At 40.0% G+C, this 21,057-nt stretch overlaps 1 protein-coding gene across 1 annotated transcript in view; it reads left to right on the top strand.

Annotated features, from left to right (window-relative positions):
• The window catches only part of CFAP20DC (CFAP20 domain containing), a gene marked incomplete at both ends in the record, with an annotated part of 331,976 nt that extends 313,204 nt beyond the window's left edge, over positions 1 to 18,772 (top strand). Inside the window, 2 exons of the mRNA XM_080715044.1 lie at positions 2,746 to 2,840; positions 18,660 to 18,772. Of these exons, the coding sequence (XP_080571170.1) occupies positions 2,746 to 2,840; positions 18,660 to 18,772 (208 nt within the window). The remainder of the gene's footprint in view (positions 1 to 2,745; positions 2,841 to 18,659) is intronic.
• Between the last annotated feature and the right edge of the window lie 2,285 nt (positions 18,773 to 21,057).

The raw sequence follows: 21,057 nt of genomic DNA, 5'->3' as shown, positions 1-21,057 counted from the left end.
ACCTGACCTATAATCTCTGTACAAGAGTGGACAAAATCATGTTTTTACAAGTTAAAGACATTGTAAATCTTTTTGGCCTTTGGGTGCCATCAACCCCAGTTACAACACATGTCTGTTTTAGAAAAAAGGCCTAAGAGAGACAAGGCAAGCAGAGGATTAAGTCCCCATATCTAAAAGAAAATTAACATCTTTTCTTGCCACATCAAGAGTCATAAGAGGCTCCTCTGTTGTGATGTCCAGCTGATCAGAGAGGCCCTTGCTGAATCTCAGGCATCCCCAGTCTTCAAAGGCAAACATGATGGGAGCAGATGGCCTCACTTCCCTTCAGAGGTGTGGGCAATCATGCTTCTAGTATTTCTCCTTTTTGCAAAGGGGGTACAACCCAGGCACAGATAGACTCTTCTTAAAGCAGTCCTTGACTCAATGCCCAGGCTTTTTGCAATAATGGCAGGTGGCAAGTTTCCTTCCCTCTTTCTGGAAGGAGACTTTGGGTATCTCTGAGGGGGTGGAGTCTTACCACCCTATTCTAAAGCAATTAAGTGGGCTTGTCCTTATGTTCATATTTGTCTCTTCTGATTCTTAATTTCATTTGCCTTGTCTCTGTTGTTGAAAACCCCAGAGACCAAAATTAAAAGATGAGTAATGGGAGTCTGAGGTCCCATTTCCTGATTTTAGAGTTTTCTCCTAATAGCTGGGGCTGATTGGCTTCTAAAATGAGTCTGAAATAATATCTGCCCCTCACGTGAGTCTGAGTCAATATGAATATATCTCCAGTGGGTCTTAGTTAATAATCCCAGAAATATAGCAGGATTTTCATTCGTTTATTTTGTCATCTCTCTGATCTTATCATAATTATTCATACATCTCCTCATTCCTTCAATTAAACATGTGACCATGTGATTTCATTTGTTAAGGCCCTCACTCTCATCTTGATAATTCCACTTAGGGTATTAACCAGACATAGCCTCCTCCCTGTAGGCTCCCTTTGGTCTTGGACATAGATTGTATTACCATATGTCTTTGCTGCTTAATGTATATGAGTCCTTTTTTTCAGGAGTGCAGCAAGTGGAAAAGATTACATAAAGATCCATCCATATTTGATCAGGCATAATTGCCAGGTTTTGAAACCCATTCATAAGTCTGTATCAAGATCCTCTGAAAACTGACCAGTATTTATAGTCAAATTTATAGTCCGGTATAAAGAAAATCTTTAGTCATAAAAAAGGAACATTCCATCATCTCTAATTATCTTTGCTAGAAGAGTGAGTGGTATGAAAGAAAACCTCTCTTGTCCATGTTTTCCACCGTCCATTACTGGTATAATTTCAGCTATATCAAAAGCCCACCTTGTTTTACCACTGGATACAGTCACACTTTGATCTTCATCAATAATGAAGAAGATGGTGGCAGAAATGAAATTTACTGAGTTCTAATTTCTCACCCAAATCCATGCCAAATGGTTTTTATTCATTTTTTCTATTTACTACTAGTAGCCACATTCTATCATTATCTCCTTCATATAAATTGGACTTAGTAATATTAAGTGTCTTGGCCACATTCTTACTTTCTGGGACTGGCCTTGAGAGCTGATGCTCTTAGCTCTTGGTTAGGACTATCTCCCGTTGTAGGAAGACAGTGGGAAAATCAGAAAATTAGAGAAAAAGTGTTTTAGTCAGAAAGACATGCTCCTGTCCAGAAGAAAAGGATCCAAGATGCAGAGAACTGAGGCCAATGAGAGAACTGGGACACACATTGTCAAATCCTTCACATCCTCCAGCCTCCATCCACCAAAGTGGCTCAGGTGCAGGTTTACAGAGGAGAAGGGCTTGAAATAGAGCACACAGTGACTCGTGCCCTCTGGATGTTGCCTTTGTGAGTTGTACCCACCCAGGTGTCTACTAGGGGAAACAGGAGAATTGAAAGAGCAGAACAAAAGTGAAGAGACTGGGAAATGAAGGCAGAAGTTTGAGCAGAGGGAGGGGAAGGGGGGAGGAACTTTCAGGAGTGACTTTGCCCATTCTTAATGGAATTGCATTTAGAGTCCTTTGGAGCTGGCTGTCCTCCCTTCCTTCTGCTTCTCTGAAGCCCCGAGTAAATGCATGCTGACCCAGGGTCTTGATGGTTCCCTGCTGTTTCAAAATGGAGAATACTGTCTCCTCAACACATGTGTGAATCTGTCTGGCTTTCTCACCCTATTGTGTTTCTTCTGAGTTATTGAAATAATTTCTTATGTGAGAAAAATTGTGCTACAGTTTAATGGCAATCTTAGTAAACTTTTAAAGGGATATTTGTCATTTCAACAAGGTCTTTATCAAATGCCTACTGAGTTAAGTGATTGACTTCATATTCTATATTAGCCAACTCATAAAACTTACTAATAATATCTGGACATCTTGCCAGGTATGGTACTATACACCTATACCTACTTGGGAGGCTGAGACAGGAAGATCACAGGTTTGAGGCTAGCTTCAGTGACTTAGCAAGGCTCTTAGGAACTTATCAAGACCCTCTTTCAAAGTAAAAAATAAAAAATGACAGGATTGTAGTTCAGAGGTAGAATGCCATGGGTTCATTCCCAAGTACCAAAAACAATAAAATAAATAAATATCTGGACACCTTACCTTTCTGAAATAAGGATAGAAAAAATTTTTCTTAGTGGAAGCCCCAGGGAATTGAAAATACAGGGGAAACATACAGTTTATATTTGAAATTATAGACATTTCTGTTCATTTACTTTCTTTTTAGGGACTGGTTGAACATGCTAAGCCCACCAATTGTTCCTCACAGTCAGCAGCCAACCAAGCAGCATCTGGATTCCTCTGGAAGTCTGAGCACTCAAGGTGGGCATTGGAAACATATCATGCATAAAATTTTTTTTAATTTCCTGTGAATAGAGAAATAGATGTCACTTTGACATCTCAACGTGACTGCCATTGTTTTCATGAAATACTCATCCTTTCAGTTTATACACCTAAAATAAGGTAAGCTGATGCCATTGTTTAGGATGATAGGTTCTTACCAACTAAACAAAAGAGAAGGAGAAACCATCCCTGTTCTTCAACAGGTCATTCCTGGGGCAGAATCTAGTTTGAGTATGGCTTGGGTATAAAGTTGACCTGCTGTTGAAAGCCAGCTAGTCCAATGGGGCGCGAGTTTGCTCGCGGTCGAGGGTCTCAGTAAAGGTGGGGAAAGATAGAGTGACGTACTACAGATTCTTATCTGTAGCGGTTCTTTCCTAGGAAAATAATCCTATGATCGGCGCTTTTGAAAAAGAACCTGACATGGATCAATGCTTCTTGTGCAATTGAACACTTTATTTTGGACACAAGATTTTTTATATATTCCCCTCTCCCAGTGAATATCTAGTAAAAAGAAGTGCAAAACACCCAAGGTACAAAAGAGAGATACACATGCAAATTACCAACCCTGAACAAAAGTAAGGCATGGGATATCCCAGGTCTTTGTGATTGAGATCAGTCCCATTATCTCAGGTGGGCCTTGTGCTCCAGAGCCCAGCCCCCTTTGGCCTTGCAGCTGCAGAGGCTTCTATTTGGCTAAAAGTCACACCCAAAATCCCTTGAAGAATTTAGTTTTTAAGATCACTCGAAGAATCCAGTTTTTAAGAGTTTTCTTTAACCCTTTCGGAGCTCTCATTCCTAGGGCTTAGTCCAATGTCTTCCTTTATATATAATGGGGGACGAAGTCCGAGATTCCAGCTTTCATATAGTTATCGTAAGGTAAATCCGTGTTCCTTTATGATGATTTAAGGAATTTCGATGAATGTCTGCTGGATTTTGTCTGCAATACTATCCGCTGTCTGAAAACTTAAACTCATGACACAGTTTAGCAGGTAAACACCAAGAAATAACATGAGTTAGTTGTCAGATATATTTCTCTAGCAGCTGAGCATTTTCCTTCTTTTAATAATCCATATTCCTATCACTAACCTTCTGCAACTTTCTTTTCTTCTCTGATTACCCTAATTCTCTCTTTCCCATTCGGGCCAATCTCAGGATAAGCTCTTCTTCATACAAAAATACTTTCTTATTCTCACCATATTTTCTTTCTTTCTTTCATCTTTACACATCTATTTTATCTGTCCTTTGTTTCGACATAGCTATTTTTAACCAGGTGGTGTCGCTGAACTAACTAGGTGCAAAAGCCAAGATTTATTGAAGATCAAAGGTGGACTGGAATGCTGCTTCTAATTACCATTTGAACAAGGCTCATCTAATTACCATTTGAGCAAGGCTGAAAGTTTACTGGAAGGATTATTTTACATGGATTCAATTTTCACTCGCAGTCCTGATCTTTTTCCCACTGGAGCAATTCGCTTGGAAAGTTAAAAGAATCATTACCAAAAGAATAATAGTTATGAAAGAATATCTAAGAGTGGAGAATACTTTTGGCCAGCGACCACACCTTCTCTCGGGGCTTATTTCTCATGTTGAGAATCGCCTATGGACTGCATGAATAAGAATGCAGATGCCGAGAGGGCGTGGCTGCAGCTGGTATCTGCAACCTGCATCTGGATTCCAGCTCTGCCACTTTCTACTGTATGGCCTTTGTCAGTTTCAGTTACCATATCTGTAAAGTAATAAGGAACTGTGTATGAAGCACTTACAATGGTGTCTACCAAATGCTATTAGTATTATTATAAAACAGACCCAGTAATCCAGCATCATTGAGACATAGTCATGCATTGTATAATGATGTTCCAGTCAACAACAGACCACCACATATACAATGGTGGCCCCATAAGATTATAATGAAGCTGAAATTTTTCTGTTGCCTAGTTTCCTATCATCACAGACATCATAACATCACAGAGCAACACATTTCTCATGTGTTTGTGGCTGTAAACAAATCTATTTTGCTGCTAGTCATATAAAAATATAACCCAGAGAATTATGCATAATACATAATACTTGATGATAATAAAAGCTATGTTATATATGTACAATGGTTAATGTATTTATTGTACTGTACTTTTATTGGTATTTTAGAAAATACCCTTTACAAAAGAAAATTCTCTTTACAAAAGCCAGTTTAAGACAGTATGCCCTGTTATGCTGATGGCAACCTTCTTGAACCTCTCTTCACAGTGTCCCTTGACTGCACCATCTAAGTTTGCATTCAGCACTCTCTGTGACATTCACGTGATGAATTCTAACACTGCATTTCTCAGCATACATTAACATCATTAAGTAATGTATGTCTGTACATGTTTTTGTAAATATAGAGATACCGCCTTTTCATTAAAACAAAGGTTGTCCCAGCTATGCTAGGTATTAGTGATATAAAATCTAGAAAGAAGCAACAATGAAAATTTTTCTGGTGTTCCTTTTGTGGAGAGAGCCATGAAGATGGAGCCTTGGTTTCTGATTATGAGCTGGGAACCTGATTGTCAGGCCTGCATGTAAGAGGAACATAAAAGAATCTTTGGTGAGAACAAGGGATGAGGTGGAAGGAAATCACAAGAGCATAATTGGAATGACAGATAATCTCAGAGTGACACTCTGAGATAATTTTCCGGGATGAATTTTGAAGATGAATTTTTTAAAAAAATGGACGTCAAACCAATATAAATCGCTCTAATAAAAGTACTGGGGCTTTTATTTTTTTTATTTTTTTTCCTAACTGCCCCAGAGAGAAAACAGAGCATACCATTTTTCTTCAGGTATGGAGAATTCAAAGTGAGAGCTCATACATCTGAGTTGTACCAAGGGATGGAAATGTCTCCATGATTTACTATCTGAAATAGATTATGCCTTTCAAATTGGGACTCTTTTTAGAGGTGTACACTTATAATTACTGTTGACAGAAAAATAGAATCTTAGCTGTCAGGAGAAGACCTTGCTGTGAGGGAACAAATAATATGTTAAGTGTCCTAAGTAAGCCACAGAAAGCAAGAGCAGGGTCCTTGAACAAAGGCACCTAAGATATATGATAGTGATAAGTGACTGGAAGGATCTCTTAAAGTCACCGTTGCCGAGCTCAGTTCTGACAACAAGAGCTCTACTCAAGTTCCTCTGAGGACAAATTAACGAATTAAACCCAGAAGATGGGAGAAATGTACTGAATAGTGCTAACTAGACCGGGTGTTCCCTGTGCCCTTCACCTTTGGCTGTTCCAGCTGCCCCTCTTCCCTGTGCTTGGGTGGTTTGTAGTTAATTCCATCACAAACTAGGATTTTCCATTTGTTCACCTTCCCCTTTTCTGATATTCTCAGGTGGCTTGTAGTTAATTAATACCATCAAAACTACTGTTGCCACCAGGTGTGGTGGTGCATGCTTGTAATCCCAGCATTCAGGAGGCAGAGACCAGAGGATCATGGTTCACATACAGCCTCAGCTACTTAGTGAGGCCCTTCGTAACTCAGTGAAACCCTGTTTCAAAAAATTAAAAAAAAAAAACTAAAAAATAGGGCTGGGGGTTTAGCTCAGAGGTAGAATGCCCCCTGGGTTCCACCTCAGGTACCTCAAAAAAAAAAAAAAAAAACTACTGTTGCCTATTTAGTTAATCTTAATATGGTAATGGTGTAGTTTAGACAGCCTGGCACAGTTCATTTTTAAAATATACTGAGATAGGCTTTCCATCTGTTCCTACAAAGTGTTGCTCAAGGAAAATTTGTAGGCTCAAGTTTCCAGTTCATATCAACAGAAGTAAAAGGGAGACATGGTTGAGGGTAGTCTGGGATTCTTCCTGAATCTGTTGCACAGCACCATTTATTTGTCACATACTGTATGCCAGAGACTGTGTTGTTATCTTTAACCCTCACAATACTGATACCGTGTGTGTGTGTGTGTGTGTGTGTGTGTGTGTGTGTATGTGTTTTGCAGCTAAAGAAACTGAGGTACAAAGCTTTTAAATAACACACCCATAGTCATACAGTACCAGTATTGGGAAAAGGTTTCAAAATGTATTAATGTACCAGTATTGGGAAAGATTTCCAATTTTTAAAAATATATCTTTGGTAGTAAAGAAATCCGGGAGTGTCAGGAAAAAGGGCCATTTTATATTTCTAAAGAGAAGTAAAAAAAAAAAAAAAAAGCTAGGAATGCCAGGGAAAAGGGCCTCTTTATATTTCTAAGGAGAGACAGACTGCCTCAAGGATGGGAGGAAATCCCAGATCCTGGATAAGCAACTTAACACATTTTGGGAGTATAACAAAAGGTGTGGGGTCTGTGCCTGAGACAGAGCTGCTGGGAGACAGAGCTCCCCCCCCCCTCAGAGCAGATACTTGGGCTAGGGCAGCATATCTACATATCAAAGGACCTGCCCCAGACTTGGTCAGGATAAGAACACTCAGCATGCAGGGACTTTGGGTGAATTCCTTCAAATCACCCCCCTGTGCCATTTCTGAATGGTATGGGGCTTTAACTGTCTTCTGTATTTCTATCTTTTTAGTAAACTTCTTTAAATCTTCAGCAAGTGTCTGAGCTATGTATACTTATCCTTAGCTCAGGACAAGAACCTGCAGTTTTTCTGTTTGTGTGGTTGTGTTGGGGGAATTATTTCTCCCCTCACACACTGAACATATTTTACCATAACAATACAACTAAGTGTCAGAGCTAGAATTTGAAACCAAACAGCCTGGTCCCAGAGCCCAGCTAACTTATTTTTATACTCTTTGGATTTGAACCAGGTAAATAGATTACCTGCTCAAAAAGTTAAATATAAAGCCAGGAAGTAGGAAAATCTCTTTCTACTGAGAGTTTAGTTTGTTTGTTTGTTTTCAGGGGTGGGGGTAGGGGTACTGGGGGGTGGAATCCAAGTGCTTTTCTACCCTCCAGGCTACACGCCCAGACCTTTTTTATACTTTATTTGGAAACAGGGTCTTGCTAAGTTGCTGAGAGCCTCACTAAGTAGCTGGGCTGGCTTCGAACCTGCACGATCCTCCTGTCTCAGCCTCCCAAGCGTTGGAATTATAAGCATGTACCACCATGCCCAGCTCTCTACTGAGAGTTTTGATTTACAGGAAAACCAAATTAAAACATCTCAAGAGCTTAGTGAGTGAGTGAGTGGCTAGATTCTTAAAGACCAAAAAAAAAAAAAAAAAAAGGAAGCCTGAGGTTGTAGCTTCACCCCTAGCCCCTGCCTGCCCTCCCATGCATGCTTGTTCAAAGTGACAGGCAGGCACAATGAGCAAGATGGGTAAGGCTGAGGGGACTAGCAAATGGATCACTACACCCAGGGACTGCAGGCTGGGTCTTTGCACATAGCATGGGCTTCCAGGATGGTCTTGTCAGCCCCCCACTTTTTCTTTGATCTCTTGCTTTACAGTCTTACACTTTCTTCAGGCCCTTCTACAGCTTATAATCTTGATTTGTTTACTGTTTATTGTCGGGGGTTTTTTTCATTCTTTTTTTGTGTGTGGTACTAGGGATGGAACCCAGGGGCATTCTACCTCCAAGCTACACCTCCAGCCCTATTTTTTATTCTTTATTTTGAAACAGAGTCTCACTGAGTTGCAAAGGACCTCATTAAGTAGCTGAGGCTCACGAACTGTGATCCTCCTATTTCAGCCTCCCAAATGCTGGGATTACAAGTGCGTGCCACCACACCTGGCTTACTGTCTTTCTTTTTAAGCATCCTAAGAGTATTTTAGAGCAGAGACTTTGTTGGTTTGCCCACTTCTGGATCCCGGATCCCTCTGCAATTGCTGGCATATATCAGACTGTAAATTCTCATTAGAAAAAGACAAAAAAGGAGGAAAAGAAGGTGAGAAATGTTTTTCAACTGGCCATTTCTTATAGAAACCATAAAAAATTAAGGCAATTCATAGAAACCTGACCTTCAGGTTTTTTCCCTTCAGTTTTTTTAAATAATCGGTATATTTCTATATTTCAAACATGAAAGTATTGAACTTAAACCCATACATTTAAGCTATTAAAAGGTTATAGATTGCTTTAGGCAGTGACTCTTAAAGTTTATTTTTAAACAGTAAAAATTTTTATTTTAAATTAAATCTCATAGAGTTCTAAAACATAAAAGAGGTAAAGCAGAGCCCCTCTGGCTAAAGGGAGAGTTAGGTCTCTGAATTCTACCCTGTAGCTCTGGTGAGCCAGTTAAAAACTCTGGTATGAGTCAAGTGTGAAGACACATGCCTGTAATCCCATTACTTAGAAGACTAAGACAGGAGGATGGCAGATTCAAAACCAGCCTCAGGAACCTAGCAAGACCCTGCTTCAAAACAAAAAGGACTGGGGATATAGATTGGGGTTAGAATACCCCTGGGTTCTATCTCCAGAAAAAAAAAAAATAAGCACTGGTGTGGTTGGGCCCCTCAGTTTGTCTCAAGAGTAAATGACCCTATCCAAGGCCAAATGCCCAATCAGAACCCAAGCTGGGATGGCTTCTAGGCCTCCTCCACTTCAGTGTCTTCCTCCTGAGCTGTTTTGTTGGTTTGTGAATGTGATCTATGAGGGCTGATTCACAGGGAAAGGAACTGCCTATCTTCAGACTTCTGGAATAAAAAGAATACCTAGCATATATTTCATCTTACTGTGTTTTGGGCCTGAATCTGCACTTTAGTTCTCCAAAGAGGTTTGGTGCCAATATTACCCCCATCTGCCACACAGCTTTCTGGGACTCCCAGCAGTGAACAATGTGCTGGAGCACTGCTCCTCCACCAGAGATAGGGAGGCCAAGGAGCAGCCTCTATCTTAGATAGAGGACAAGGTACAGGCTCCTTTGGAGATGAAGAAGCCAATGTGCAGCCTACAACAGCAATGAAAAGTCCAAGAAGCAGCCTCTACCAAACAGCCTCCATCAGAGATGGAGGGGCCAAGATGCATTTGTGCAGCTGGATATATGACTGCATTCTAACAGCAGGAAAAGATGGCCAGACCAATCCATAATTCTAGAAGATTTTCCCAAGCCATACAGAAGAAAGTGCATGAGTTACACCTGGCAGAAGTCAGAGTTCCTGTCCCTATTTTATTCATCAGGAGTTAAGTGTCACGGCCCATTTCTACTCTCAGCTGGAATGTCTCACCTTTAAGTGAGCAGAAAGAACAGCCAGAACAGCTGGGCTCTGATCCCTGCCTCCTGTCCAGAGGAGGAAGGTGGGCTCTTCACAGTTCCTCCTGGCTGTAATAGATTTCCTGAATACCAGTTACCACAAGCTTAGGGCCCTTAACACTAAGTAAAAATGTGTTTTCCTGGAGATTGTGTAAAATATAAAAATGAGAAGTTAAGACCTCAGACTTAATCAAGAAAACTACCAATCTGACCTTTTTCCTTGAAAAATGCTTTTCAATTTGTTTTTCACATTTGTTCCTTTATAGATATGACCCTTAAATTATTCGTGCCTACTGTCTCCAAACTGGAATAATAATGGCCTCTCTCTTCAGCCTGTGGAACTTGCTTGTAGCTTGTACAGATTTTGAGTAAGAAAGGCATCCTGAAGGATGCCTTCAGTGTTGCCAGATTCTCCATAAATAACATTCTTGCACATCTTTTGTAGTAATGCCACAGAGGAGATTTCCTTTATAAACATTGATTAATCTCCCAAGAGATAAAAATAAGCATAAGATACTTATTTTTTAGTTGTAGTGTCTAGGAAGGGATTCACAAACATCTCATGACTCCCCAGAGGTAAACAGAGAGAGAGTGATAACTGGCCACCTGCTTAACTCCAACAGAGAAATTCCTTTGCAGTCTTTCTGTTTACAATCATATAATTGTTTGACATTTACCTAACACTCTGAGTCTGAAAGGCTATTTGAACATCTCTGGTGCCCCTAGTGTCTACTGTAGTGCCCAGGATGTGGTAAACACTCCATAAATAGTAATGAGTGAATGAATGAGTGTGCAGCCCATGGGAAACCTGAGGATAACTAGAGCTATGCTTTAGATCTTTTCTGTATCTTGACATTTTACTTAATATGAGAAGAAGAACTTCCCCCCAAAAAAATGCTGACAATATAAAATGAGAATAAAAGCTAGCAATAAGACTATAATGCACCAATAAAAGTATTTTCAAAAATAAAATAGGGCTGGGAATGTAAATTCAGAAATAGAATGCCCCTGGGTTCAATCTCCAGTACCAAGGGAAGGAGGAAGAGAGGAAGGAAGGGAGGGAGGAAGGAGAACGCACCGCTGTTGTGTGCCCCACACTGCATAGACCCTCTCTGTGCATAACCAACACTGCCCAGCATAAGGTGGTGCTGTGTCTCCACTTTACAGTGAGGCTAAGGAGCTAGCCTGTGCCATAGATACAAGGGTTGTGAAGCAGGATGCTGCCACAGGCCTGTGTGACCAGAGGCTACACCCTCAGTCCCTACTACAGTCTCAATGCAGAATTCCCCTGAGATGAGTAAGAGCCACATAACTGAACTACCCACTGCAATTTCAAATTTAGGAAGCTCTCTTTTCCTGAAACTTTCTGGACTAAATGTATTCTTCCTAATACTCTACTCCACAGCACCACCACCCCAAGGCTCAGCTTCTAAAGTGGCTCATGTCTTTATGATGGTCTTGAGTGCAAAGCATGCTTCCACTTGTTACCTTTTGTTTCCTGTTTAAACTTGGGCCAAAGAGATATGAGATATTCATATTCATTCATTCATATTCTCTATCTTGTACTGGAGATTGAACCCAGGAGCATCCTATCTCTGATCTACACTCCCCAGTTCTATTTTCAGTTTTTTTGTTTTGTTTTGTTTTGTTTTTTGTGGTACTGGGGATGGAATCCAGGGGCATTCTACCTCTTAGCTACATCCCCACCCCTATTTTTTATTCTTTATTTGAAACAGTGTCTCACCAAGTTGCAAAGGGCCTCCTTGCTAAGTAGCTAAGACTGTCTGAGAACTGTGATCCTCAGTTTCAGCCTCCAAAATGCTGGGATTACAAGTATGCGCCACCATGCCTGGCTTTCATTTCTTATTTTGAAGCAGGATCTAAATTTCTAAGGATCTCCCTTATTTGCCCAGGCTGGTCTCCAACCTGTGATGCTCCTATTTTGGCTCCCAAGTACTGAGATTATAGGCATGTGCCAATACCCTATTTTCTCCTAATAGCCATTGGGGTACAGATGCTGTCCTTTCTCCACAGAAGTAATAGGAGAGGAGAGAATCAATGCTTTCATTCACATAAAGAGATGAACTCATTTGGGGACATTGGAAGTGAACTCTTCAATAGAAATGTAAACATGTTGCTGATTCTTCCTACTGAAACCACTCCACCTACTGATCCACACACACATGCAACCCAGAAGGGATTCTGTCATAAGGTTGTGGGCTCAGCTTCCCCTACTGGAAGTGGAATGCATTTTCTCATTCCTGGACCTTGGCCCTGGACCTTGAACAAAATCAGGATCTCAGAATGCTATGGGCTCTGTTGGCCTCAGAACCATAGCTTGGCCAAGAACCTTCCTTCACATGTATCCAAATGTATTCAGAATTGTAAACCCCACATCTACAGGAGCACCGTTGAATCACTACCCATTTATAAATAGACACTACCTGGAGAGAATGAAATTTCAATAACCCCCAATGAATCATCTAAATCTTTCAACATGGCATTAAGTGGTATCTTCCAAATAAAAGAAAGTAAAAAACAAAAGCTATTTATTTCCCAAATGACACTGGACTGTAATCATGGCATGTTATTTGCCTTCCAAAATATAGCTTTCTACGCCGGGCGTGGTGGCGCACGCTTGTAATCCCTGCGCTTGGGAGGCGGAGACAGGAGGATCGTGCAGGTTCGAAGCCAGCCTCGCTGGCTTAAGAGACCCTGTTTCAAAAATATAAAAAATAGGTCTGGGAGTGGAGCCCGGAGGTAGAAGGGCTTCCAGGAACCCCAGTACCACACACACACACACACACACACACACACACACACACACACAATATATATATATATATATATATCTTTCTAATAGAAGACAATATATTTTCATCATTTTTATCCTACTAGCAGAAAGATGACCACTCATCTTTCTGCTATTAGAAGGTATATGTTTACCTAAGATCAAAATTCAGCAGTTTACAGTAGATTTTCCAGATTTTAGTACAAGATAATTTTTCCCTAATATGAAGGATGTTGGTAGAAGAGTTTGCAGCTATCTAGCTTAGCAAAATCTTATCTCAAATGTCATCTTTATTGATTTTTCAGGGCGAACTGCTCCAGGTGAGAATGCCTCATTTCAAAATAAATTTTCAGCCTTTCCCACTTAGAAGGATAGAAACGGCCTTGGAGACCACTCTTATGGTAACAAAGAAAATAAAAGAACGGAGCCTTCCTTCCCTAATTACCGTGTGTGTGTGTGTGTGTGTGTGTGTGTGTGTGTGTGTGTGTGTTGTGTGTGTGTGTGTGTGTGTGTGTGTGTCTTGAACCCAAAACTTCATGCATGCTAGGCAAGTGTATCTCCACTGAGATACACTTGATTTCTTGATCTCAATTAGAAACAATGTACTCAGGTCAGCTAATATTATTTATCCAACATTATCATCAGCAAAGTCCCAGAAGCTCATCAGAGGTGCTTGGAGGGATTGTTGGATTCGTTTTCCTGTTCCATGCAGGTTTACCTACAAAATCCTGTACAAATGGCTGCCCCAGTCCTCACAGTGTCCTCCCTAGAGGACAATTTGCCAATCAGCTCTCATGCTTAGAAAATGCTTTCTTAATGGGATAATCCCAGTACTTGGGAGGCTGAGGGGGGAGGATCACAAGTTCCCAGCCAGACTCAGCAATTTAACAAGAGCCTGTTTTAAAATAAAAGAAAAGAAAATGGTGCTGGGGATCTAGCTCAGAGGTAGAATGCCACTGGGCTCAATCCCCAGAACCACAAAAACAAAAGGGAGGGATGGAGGGAGGAGGAAAGGAAGAAAAGAAGGAAGGAAGGAAGGGAGGGAGGAAGGGAGGAAAGGAGGGTGGGCTTTCTTGTACTGAGCCACAACTTCCCTTTACTTCCACCCTGTAGCCCTGCTGCCTCCTTCTGGAACCTCATAGAATCTTGGAGCCCAAAGCTGTTTCCCTTACCCAGCATTCTCTTTTCTGGAGTTCAGAAGCCCAGTCCCTTGGGGCTTCATGAGCTCTTTGCCTCTGCCTTCCTACATGATCTCTGATGTTCACCAGTATTTTTAAACTTTATTTTTTATAGTTTTTAAAATAAAAAAAATTATTTTGTTTCCAATATTTATGTTTTAAAATGTAGGAAACCTGCACATTTTTATCTTTCTCACATTTTAAATTTATTTAGTGTAATAGTTCCCAATTAAATCTTACTCCACACTTTCACAAAAATAGCAAGCACCGTGTCAAAATATAATCTTAGCCACACTATATAAAGCAATCTATAGATTCAGTGTAATTCCTATTAAAATACCAATGTCATTCTGCACAAAGCTGGAAAAAAGCAACCCTAAAATGCATCTGGAAGAACAAAAGACTGAGAATAGTCAAAGCAATCCTGAACAAGAATAGTCAAAGCAATCCTGAACAATAAGAACTAGGCAGGAGACATCACAATACTTGACTTCAAATTATACTGCAGAGTTACAAAAACAGCATGGTATTAACACAAAAACAGACACATAGACCAATGAAACAGAAGATACACAGACAAATTCTTACACTTATAGCCAGTTGATTTTTTACAAAGATGCAAAAAAAAAAAATACACTGGAGGAAAGACAGCCTTTTCAACAAGTGGTATTGTGAAAACTGGATATCCATGTGTAAAAGAATGATATTAGACCTCTATCTCCCACCCTGCACACAAGTCAACTCAAGATGGACCAACGACCTAGAAATTAGACTAGGAACTGCAATTACTAGAATAAGACATAGTATCAACTTTCCAGCTTATTGGCACTAGTTGAGATTTTCTCAATATGACCTCTAAAGCTCATGAAATAGAATTTTTTTTTTAAATAAGTAAATGTGACCACCTCAAGTTGAAAAGCTGCAGCCAGGCCTGGTGATACACACCTGCAATTTCAGCACTTGGGAGGCTGAGAGGGGAGGGTCTCAGGCTTGAGGATAGCCTCGGCAACTTAGCAAGACCCTGTTTCAAAACAAATACTTAAAAAAGGCTTGGGATGTAGCTCAGCGGTAGAGTTCCCCTGTGTTTAATCCCCAGTTCTACGACCACAACAAAAAAAAAGTAACAAATTAAAAAGTTTCTATGCAACAAAGGAAACAAGTCTGAAGAAAAGAGCCTACAGATTGGGAGGAAATCACTGCCAGGTATGCCTCTGATAGAGGACTAATACCTGTAATAAATAAAGAACTCAAAAAACTTGACACCAAGAAAACAAACCAAAAAAATGGTCAATTGAACTTCAGACAGTTCTCAAAAGAAAAAATACATATGGCCAATAAATACATGAAAAAATGTTCAACGTCATTAGCAGTCAGGGAACTGCAAATCAAAACTACACTGAAATTTCATCTAACTCCAGTTAGAATGGTAATCATGAAGAATACAAACAATAAAAAATTCTGGCAATGGTATGGGGAAATTGAAACTCTTTTATGCTGTTCATGAGACTTTAAATTAGTTTAACCATTAGTCAATAGAGTAGGAATGGAACCACCATATGACCCAGCTATACCACTCCTCAGTATCTTAAAGTTAGAATACTGTGGTGATATATGCATGACCATGTTTGTAGCACAATAGCCAAATTATGAAATCAACCTAGGTGTTTGTCAACAGATGAATGGATAAGGAAAGTGTGGTATATATACACATTGGAATTTTACTCAGCCATAAATTTAAAAGAACAAAATTATGTCATTTTGAGGAAAATGGTTGGAACTAGAAAATATTATGCTAAGTGAGATCAGCTAGTTTTTGAAAGCCAAGAGTTGTATATTTTCTCTCATATGTGGAAACTAGAGGAAAAAAATAGAAAACAAAAGGGACTTCAATTAAATAAGGAGAGAGACCAGTAGAACAATGGAAGGTGATTGGGAAAGCCAGATGGGAGGGAAAAAAGAGGCCTAAGAATGGAACAGTTCAAATAATGTTATGTCCATATCTGAAGGTATTACCAATTTCACTAACATATACTGAGTGGGGTGCAAAGGGAAACACACCAAGCACTGTGTGCAAATATGATGTATCACTTTGAACCTCACTATGATGTGTAATTACAATGTACTAATAAAAGCATAAAAATTAAAAGGATAAGCAAGGTTCATTAAATTTTATGGAGTTTATTTGAACAGACAACAATTTATGAATCAGTCAGCACAGACCATAAGCAAGTGGATTCAACTGAAATGGGAACAAAAGCTCAGAAGCTAAAACAAGAAAATATATTTTATTGAAGTAAGAAGTTCCTAGTTAAGAGATTTGGTGGTTCCTGTTATTTTATCTTAAGTTCTATTTAACTGAAGTTAGACTTCAGTTTACTTATTATGTAGGAACACAAAGCTCTAGAGGCAACTCAAATAATAGCCTCTCCACTAACTTTTTTGTTGTTTGTTTGGTACTAGGGCATTGAACTCAGGAGCATTCTACCTCTAAGCTATACCCCTAGCCTTATTTTATTTTTTATTTTAAACTTTATTTTTTATTTTGAAACAGTCTCACTAAGTTGCTAAAACTGGCCTCTGACATGTGATCTTGTGTCTCAGCCTCCCAAATACTGGGATTATCAGTGCGCATCACCATACCCAGCTTCAGTTAATGTGTGTGTGTGGGTGTGTGTGTGTGTTTTAGTTTTACTAGGGATTCAACCAAGGAGGAGTTCTGTCTCCGAACTATATCCACAGCCCTATTTTGTTTGTTATTTTGAAATAGGGTCTCACTAGGTTTCCCAGGCTGGCCTGGAACTAGCAATCCTCCTGTCTCAGCCTACCAGCTTCAATTTACTTTTTTTAAGTAAATATATGAAAAGACCACTGAATTTGAGTCTGGAAACCTGAGTTTGTCCCCAACTCCATCTCCAACTCACCAGGAAACCTCAGTTGAGCTATTGGACTTTGAAGAGCTTGACTCCTTCACCTGTAAAATGAGCACAGTAATGCCTGCTTATTCACTGGGTCATGAGGGTCTAATGAGCTTTCTAAACCATGAAAGCTGTTGAGGCAGATATGCTCATTCCTTCTAGTCTCCACTCATTTGGGACTGCTAGCACTGTATGCATGGTCATCAGTTATACATTCCACCCACTTCTTTGCACACTACTGGTTTCTTATAATCCTTATTATGTCACCAACGCCTAGCTCAGTGCCTAGCTCAGGTTACATGGTTTCAGATGGTCCCAAAATAGAGTAGCTGCTGTGGTGTGCTGTGGGGTCAACCCCTCACTCACTATTGGGGCACCACTCTCTTGGACCCCACTAGTTTGTCAATGTCCTGATGGTAACCGTGTGTATCTGCCTGTTCTGGTTTGGGCTGGGTAAGATGGAATCCTACCACCACCATCTTCCCTTATTCTGGACAATGAAGCTTAAGATCATAGGCTTTTATCCACACCATCAAGAAATGGTCTGTTTCTACTGAGACTGTTACTTGCCCTGCCCCTCTCCCACTACCCACAGCCTTTTAAAGTCAACCCTGTTGAGCTCATAGCATAAAGGCTTGGTTTTCTTTGGTCTTCAACAGCCTATGCCAATGGAGAGAGGAGTGTGACTGTTAGCACCCCATTTTCCCTAAACTCTCATCTCTGGCTCAGATATCAACACCTAGGCCTCTGAACCCCGGCATGCAAATTTTCTGAAGGACTCACTTCCAAATACCTAAGTATTTAGCACAACTCTAAGCACATAAAAGATGATCAGGAAACATCCTTGGCAAACATTTTTTTCGTTTCATGCCATTTATTGGAACTCCTTTAATGATGTGTGGGGGAGTTCTTTTCATCTAAGCCATTTAAATGACTGCCACAACAAGATCTAAGCCATGTTTATATCTCTAACAAACTTACCCTTCCTATCCTATCACTAATGAAACTATGGATAGATATATTGACATGCTGTTTTCTATCCATGTTCTCTGCTTGTGTGTCTTATACTTGTAAATGCCCTTATTACCTTAATTCATATTTGTTTTGATGTGTGAATGGGGCTAATTCTCTATTTTATCATCTAATTTGAGCTACTTTACTTTTGGTACAGTGCTGGGTTTAAGATTGTGTTTATTAGGTTTTGAATCCTGCCCAATTTCCCCTAATCCTGATGAGCATAACTCTCTTTAGTCATTTGGTCCTGATTCTTTTTTCTTTCACCTTTCCACCAGTTCTCCACACTGTTTTGTCTTTTTTTTTTTTCAGTCCTGTGGAAGGAACCCAGGGGCATTCTGCCTCTGAGCTACACCCCCAGCCCTACTTTTCATTATTTATTTTGAAACAGGGTCTCACTAAGTTGCAGAGGGCCTCACTAAGTAGACTGGCCACAAACCTGCGATGCTCCTATCTCAACCTCCCCAAATGCTGGGATTACAAGCATGCACCACCATGCCCAGCTTGTTTTTCTTGTCTTTACTGTGAAGCTGGTCCTTCAGATCACTAGTGTTTCTTCTCTGTCTTATGCTGTCTATGGAGACTCTTATTATTTCCTCAGTTCCTTTCCAGCTAACATCCACCTGTAACCCAGGAGAGGTGGCTATTTATGCCTTGTTGCTCTCCTCATGTTGGAGTCTAAGAATTCTGGGTGATTCCAACAGCTAATATGTCTGTGGTTCCCCTTCCCTGCAGGTGAAGAAGACCTGAGTGTGGAAGAGGATGAGGAGGTGCTGACTCTGTTGTATGACCCATGTCTGAATTGTTACTTTGACCCACAGACTGGAAAATACTATGAGTTGGTATAATCCTTCCTTCCAAGGAGAGAATGCCCTGGGATTGCAGCTCCAAGCCTGTTCAGGGGCACCACAGCTGAGTGTCAGGTGGGCCTGTAGCATCAAAAGCAACAGAGACACAAAACCATGTTGTAAATAATGTTCAATGTTTAAAAAAATCTACATTCTTTTGTAGATGTATGTGATTTGGAAACCATGAAGGAATTAACAGACAAAATTTTAGGACTTTCGAGTACTTCTTATTTGTTGGTTCTCATCCTATGTATAATATTTCACATAATTTGATATATAAATTAAGAGTTATTCATTCAATTTTTGCAGTGTTAATCTGTAAATGATGGCTTGGTATACTACAGAAAATGTATTCTTGTTTAAGAGATGTCTGGGTACTTTCAATTTTATGACATAATTGTATTAAAAATAAAGTATGATGATAAAAAATACCTTTTAAATTTGCTTCTTTTTCATCACCTTGCTGTCTGTACCAGAGTATTCCTAGGTGATAGCTACCTTTCCTTAGACTCTTAGAGAAGGAAATAGGAGCCAGTCAGGCTCTGTGGCCATGGCTTATTGGCACTTGCTGAGTATTTCCCTTTTCATTTTAGTTTACCTAGAGTTTGCCAAAGATGACAACACTGTTAATCACTTAAGCTGCTTAGCACTGTACTTTGTTTTTTCTCTTTTTAATCTTTTACCAATTATCTTTGAATTCTAATAATCTAGCTCCATGGTGATTAAACAAGAAGTCACCTTTTAGACACCCACCACCCCTTACCACTTGGGCCTGAAGAACTCTTAGGGTCTTTCTCTGATCTCTAAGGTTATAAATCAGTGCAAATCTGCTTGCTGCAACAAAAGGCAGTAATCCTGTGTTTCCTGCATTCAAGTAGATAGCCTTGAATTGTGTGCCAAGTACATTACTATTGAGCTGGAGGAAGTATTTATTATATTAGCTGGCATATTTTATTTAATAAAGATTTTTAATAAAGAAAAGTAGCATTGGAAATGAAAAATTACTAGTGTACAGTTGGATTTAATGGCAGTACTATTATTTCATTTAATATTGTTTGATAGAGGAAATGCACTCTTTTTTTCTCAAATAGATTTGGGCTTCTGTTCAAAGGATCATACATTATTGAGAACCATATTTGTATTTATAAGCTTTTTTTGTGTGGTGGTGGTACTGGGGTTCCTGGAAGCCCTTCTATCTCCAGGCTTCACTCCCAGACCTATTTATTATATTTTTTTTCAATTTGGAAACAGAGTCTCTTAAGCCAGCGAGGCTGGCTCCTAACCAGCACGATCCCAAGTGGGGGGATTACGAGCATGTACCACCACACCCAGCTTTAATAAGCGTTTAATCCTGTTATTCACAAAGTATACCTTTGTTACAAATTCCTCTCCAAGATCATCCCACTTGCAAAGTGAAAAGGAGTAATTGAGGCTTCACAAAGCATGCAGAATGATAAAAGGGTTGGGGTGCTCTTGATTATGACCTCGAACCCTGGAGCAGGAGTTGGAAAGCCCTGTTTGTGCTTTAGAATCTCAAGACCAAGCACATGAGTAGGGGAGACAATTAAAAGTTTCTGATAGAGCTGAGCATGGTGGCACATGCCTGTAATCCCAGTACTTGAGAGGCTGAGGCAGGAGGACTATAGGTTCAGGGCCAGCCTCAGCAACTTAGCAAGACCCTGTTTTAAAAAAAAAAAAATAGAGCCTGGGGGGTGTATCTCAGAAGTAGAATGCCCCTGGGTTCCATCCCCAATACCAAAAAAAGATTTATAGTTATAAACATCATAAGTTGTTATTTGTTTGTTTGTTTGTTTGTAGTACTGGGGATTGAACCCAGGAGCATTATACCTCCAAGCTACACCCCCAGATCTATTTTTTTATTCTTTATTTTGAAACAGGATCTCACTAAGTTGCAGAGGACCTCACTAAGTATCTGAAGCTGGCCACAAACTTGTGATTCAACTGTCTCAGTCTCCCAAGTACTGTGATTACAAGCACATGCCACCATGCCTGCCTTATGAGTTGTATTATTAAGCTGAAAAATAAAAGGATACAATAATGCCTCATGAACCTCAAAACATAGTGCTACACAGCCTCAACATAATTTGAGCTGAGACCTTGAGGACTGTAGAGGGCTGTTGGAATTCTTGAATTGTAAGCAACACATACAGTTCATCCCAGAATCCAGACTGGCTAAACAAACGGGCTACACAAGGCACAGGAATCAAGGGTTCTGCAGAGGTCCCTGCAGCAGCAACCAATTGCTTCTCGTGACAGTTGGTGAT

The sequence above is a fragment of the Muscardinus avellanarius genome (genome assembly GCF_963383645.1).
Source record: "Muscardinus avellanarius genome assembly, chromosome: 18".
Taxonomy (NCBI): Eukaryota; Metazoa; Chordata; class Mammalia; order Rodentia; family Gliridae; genus Muscardinus; species Muscardinus avellanarius.
Note: the sequence above shows the minus strand (reverse complement) of the source record. Positions and strands in the feature narration are given on the sequence as shown.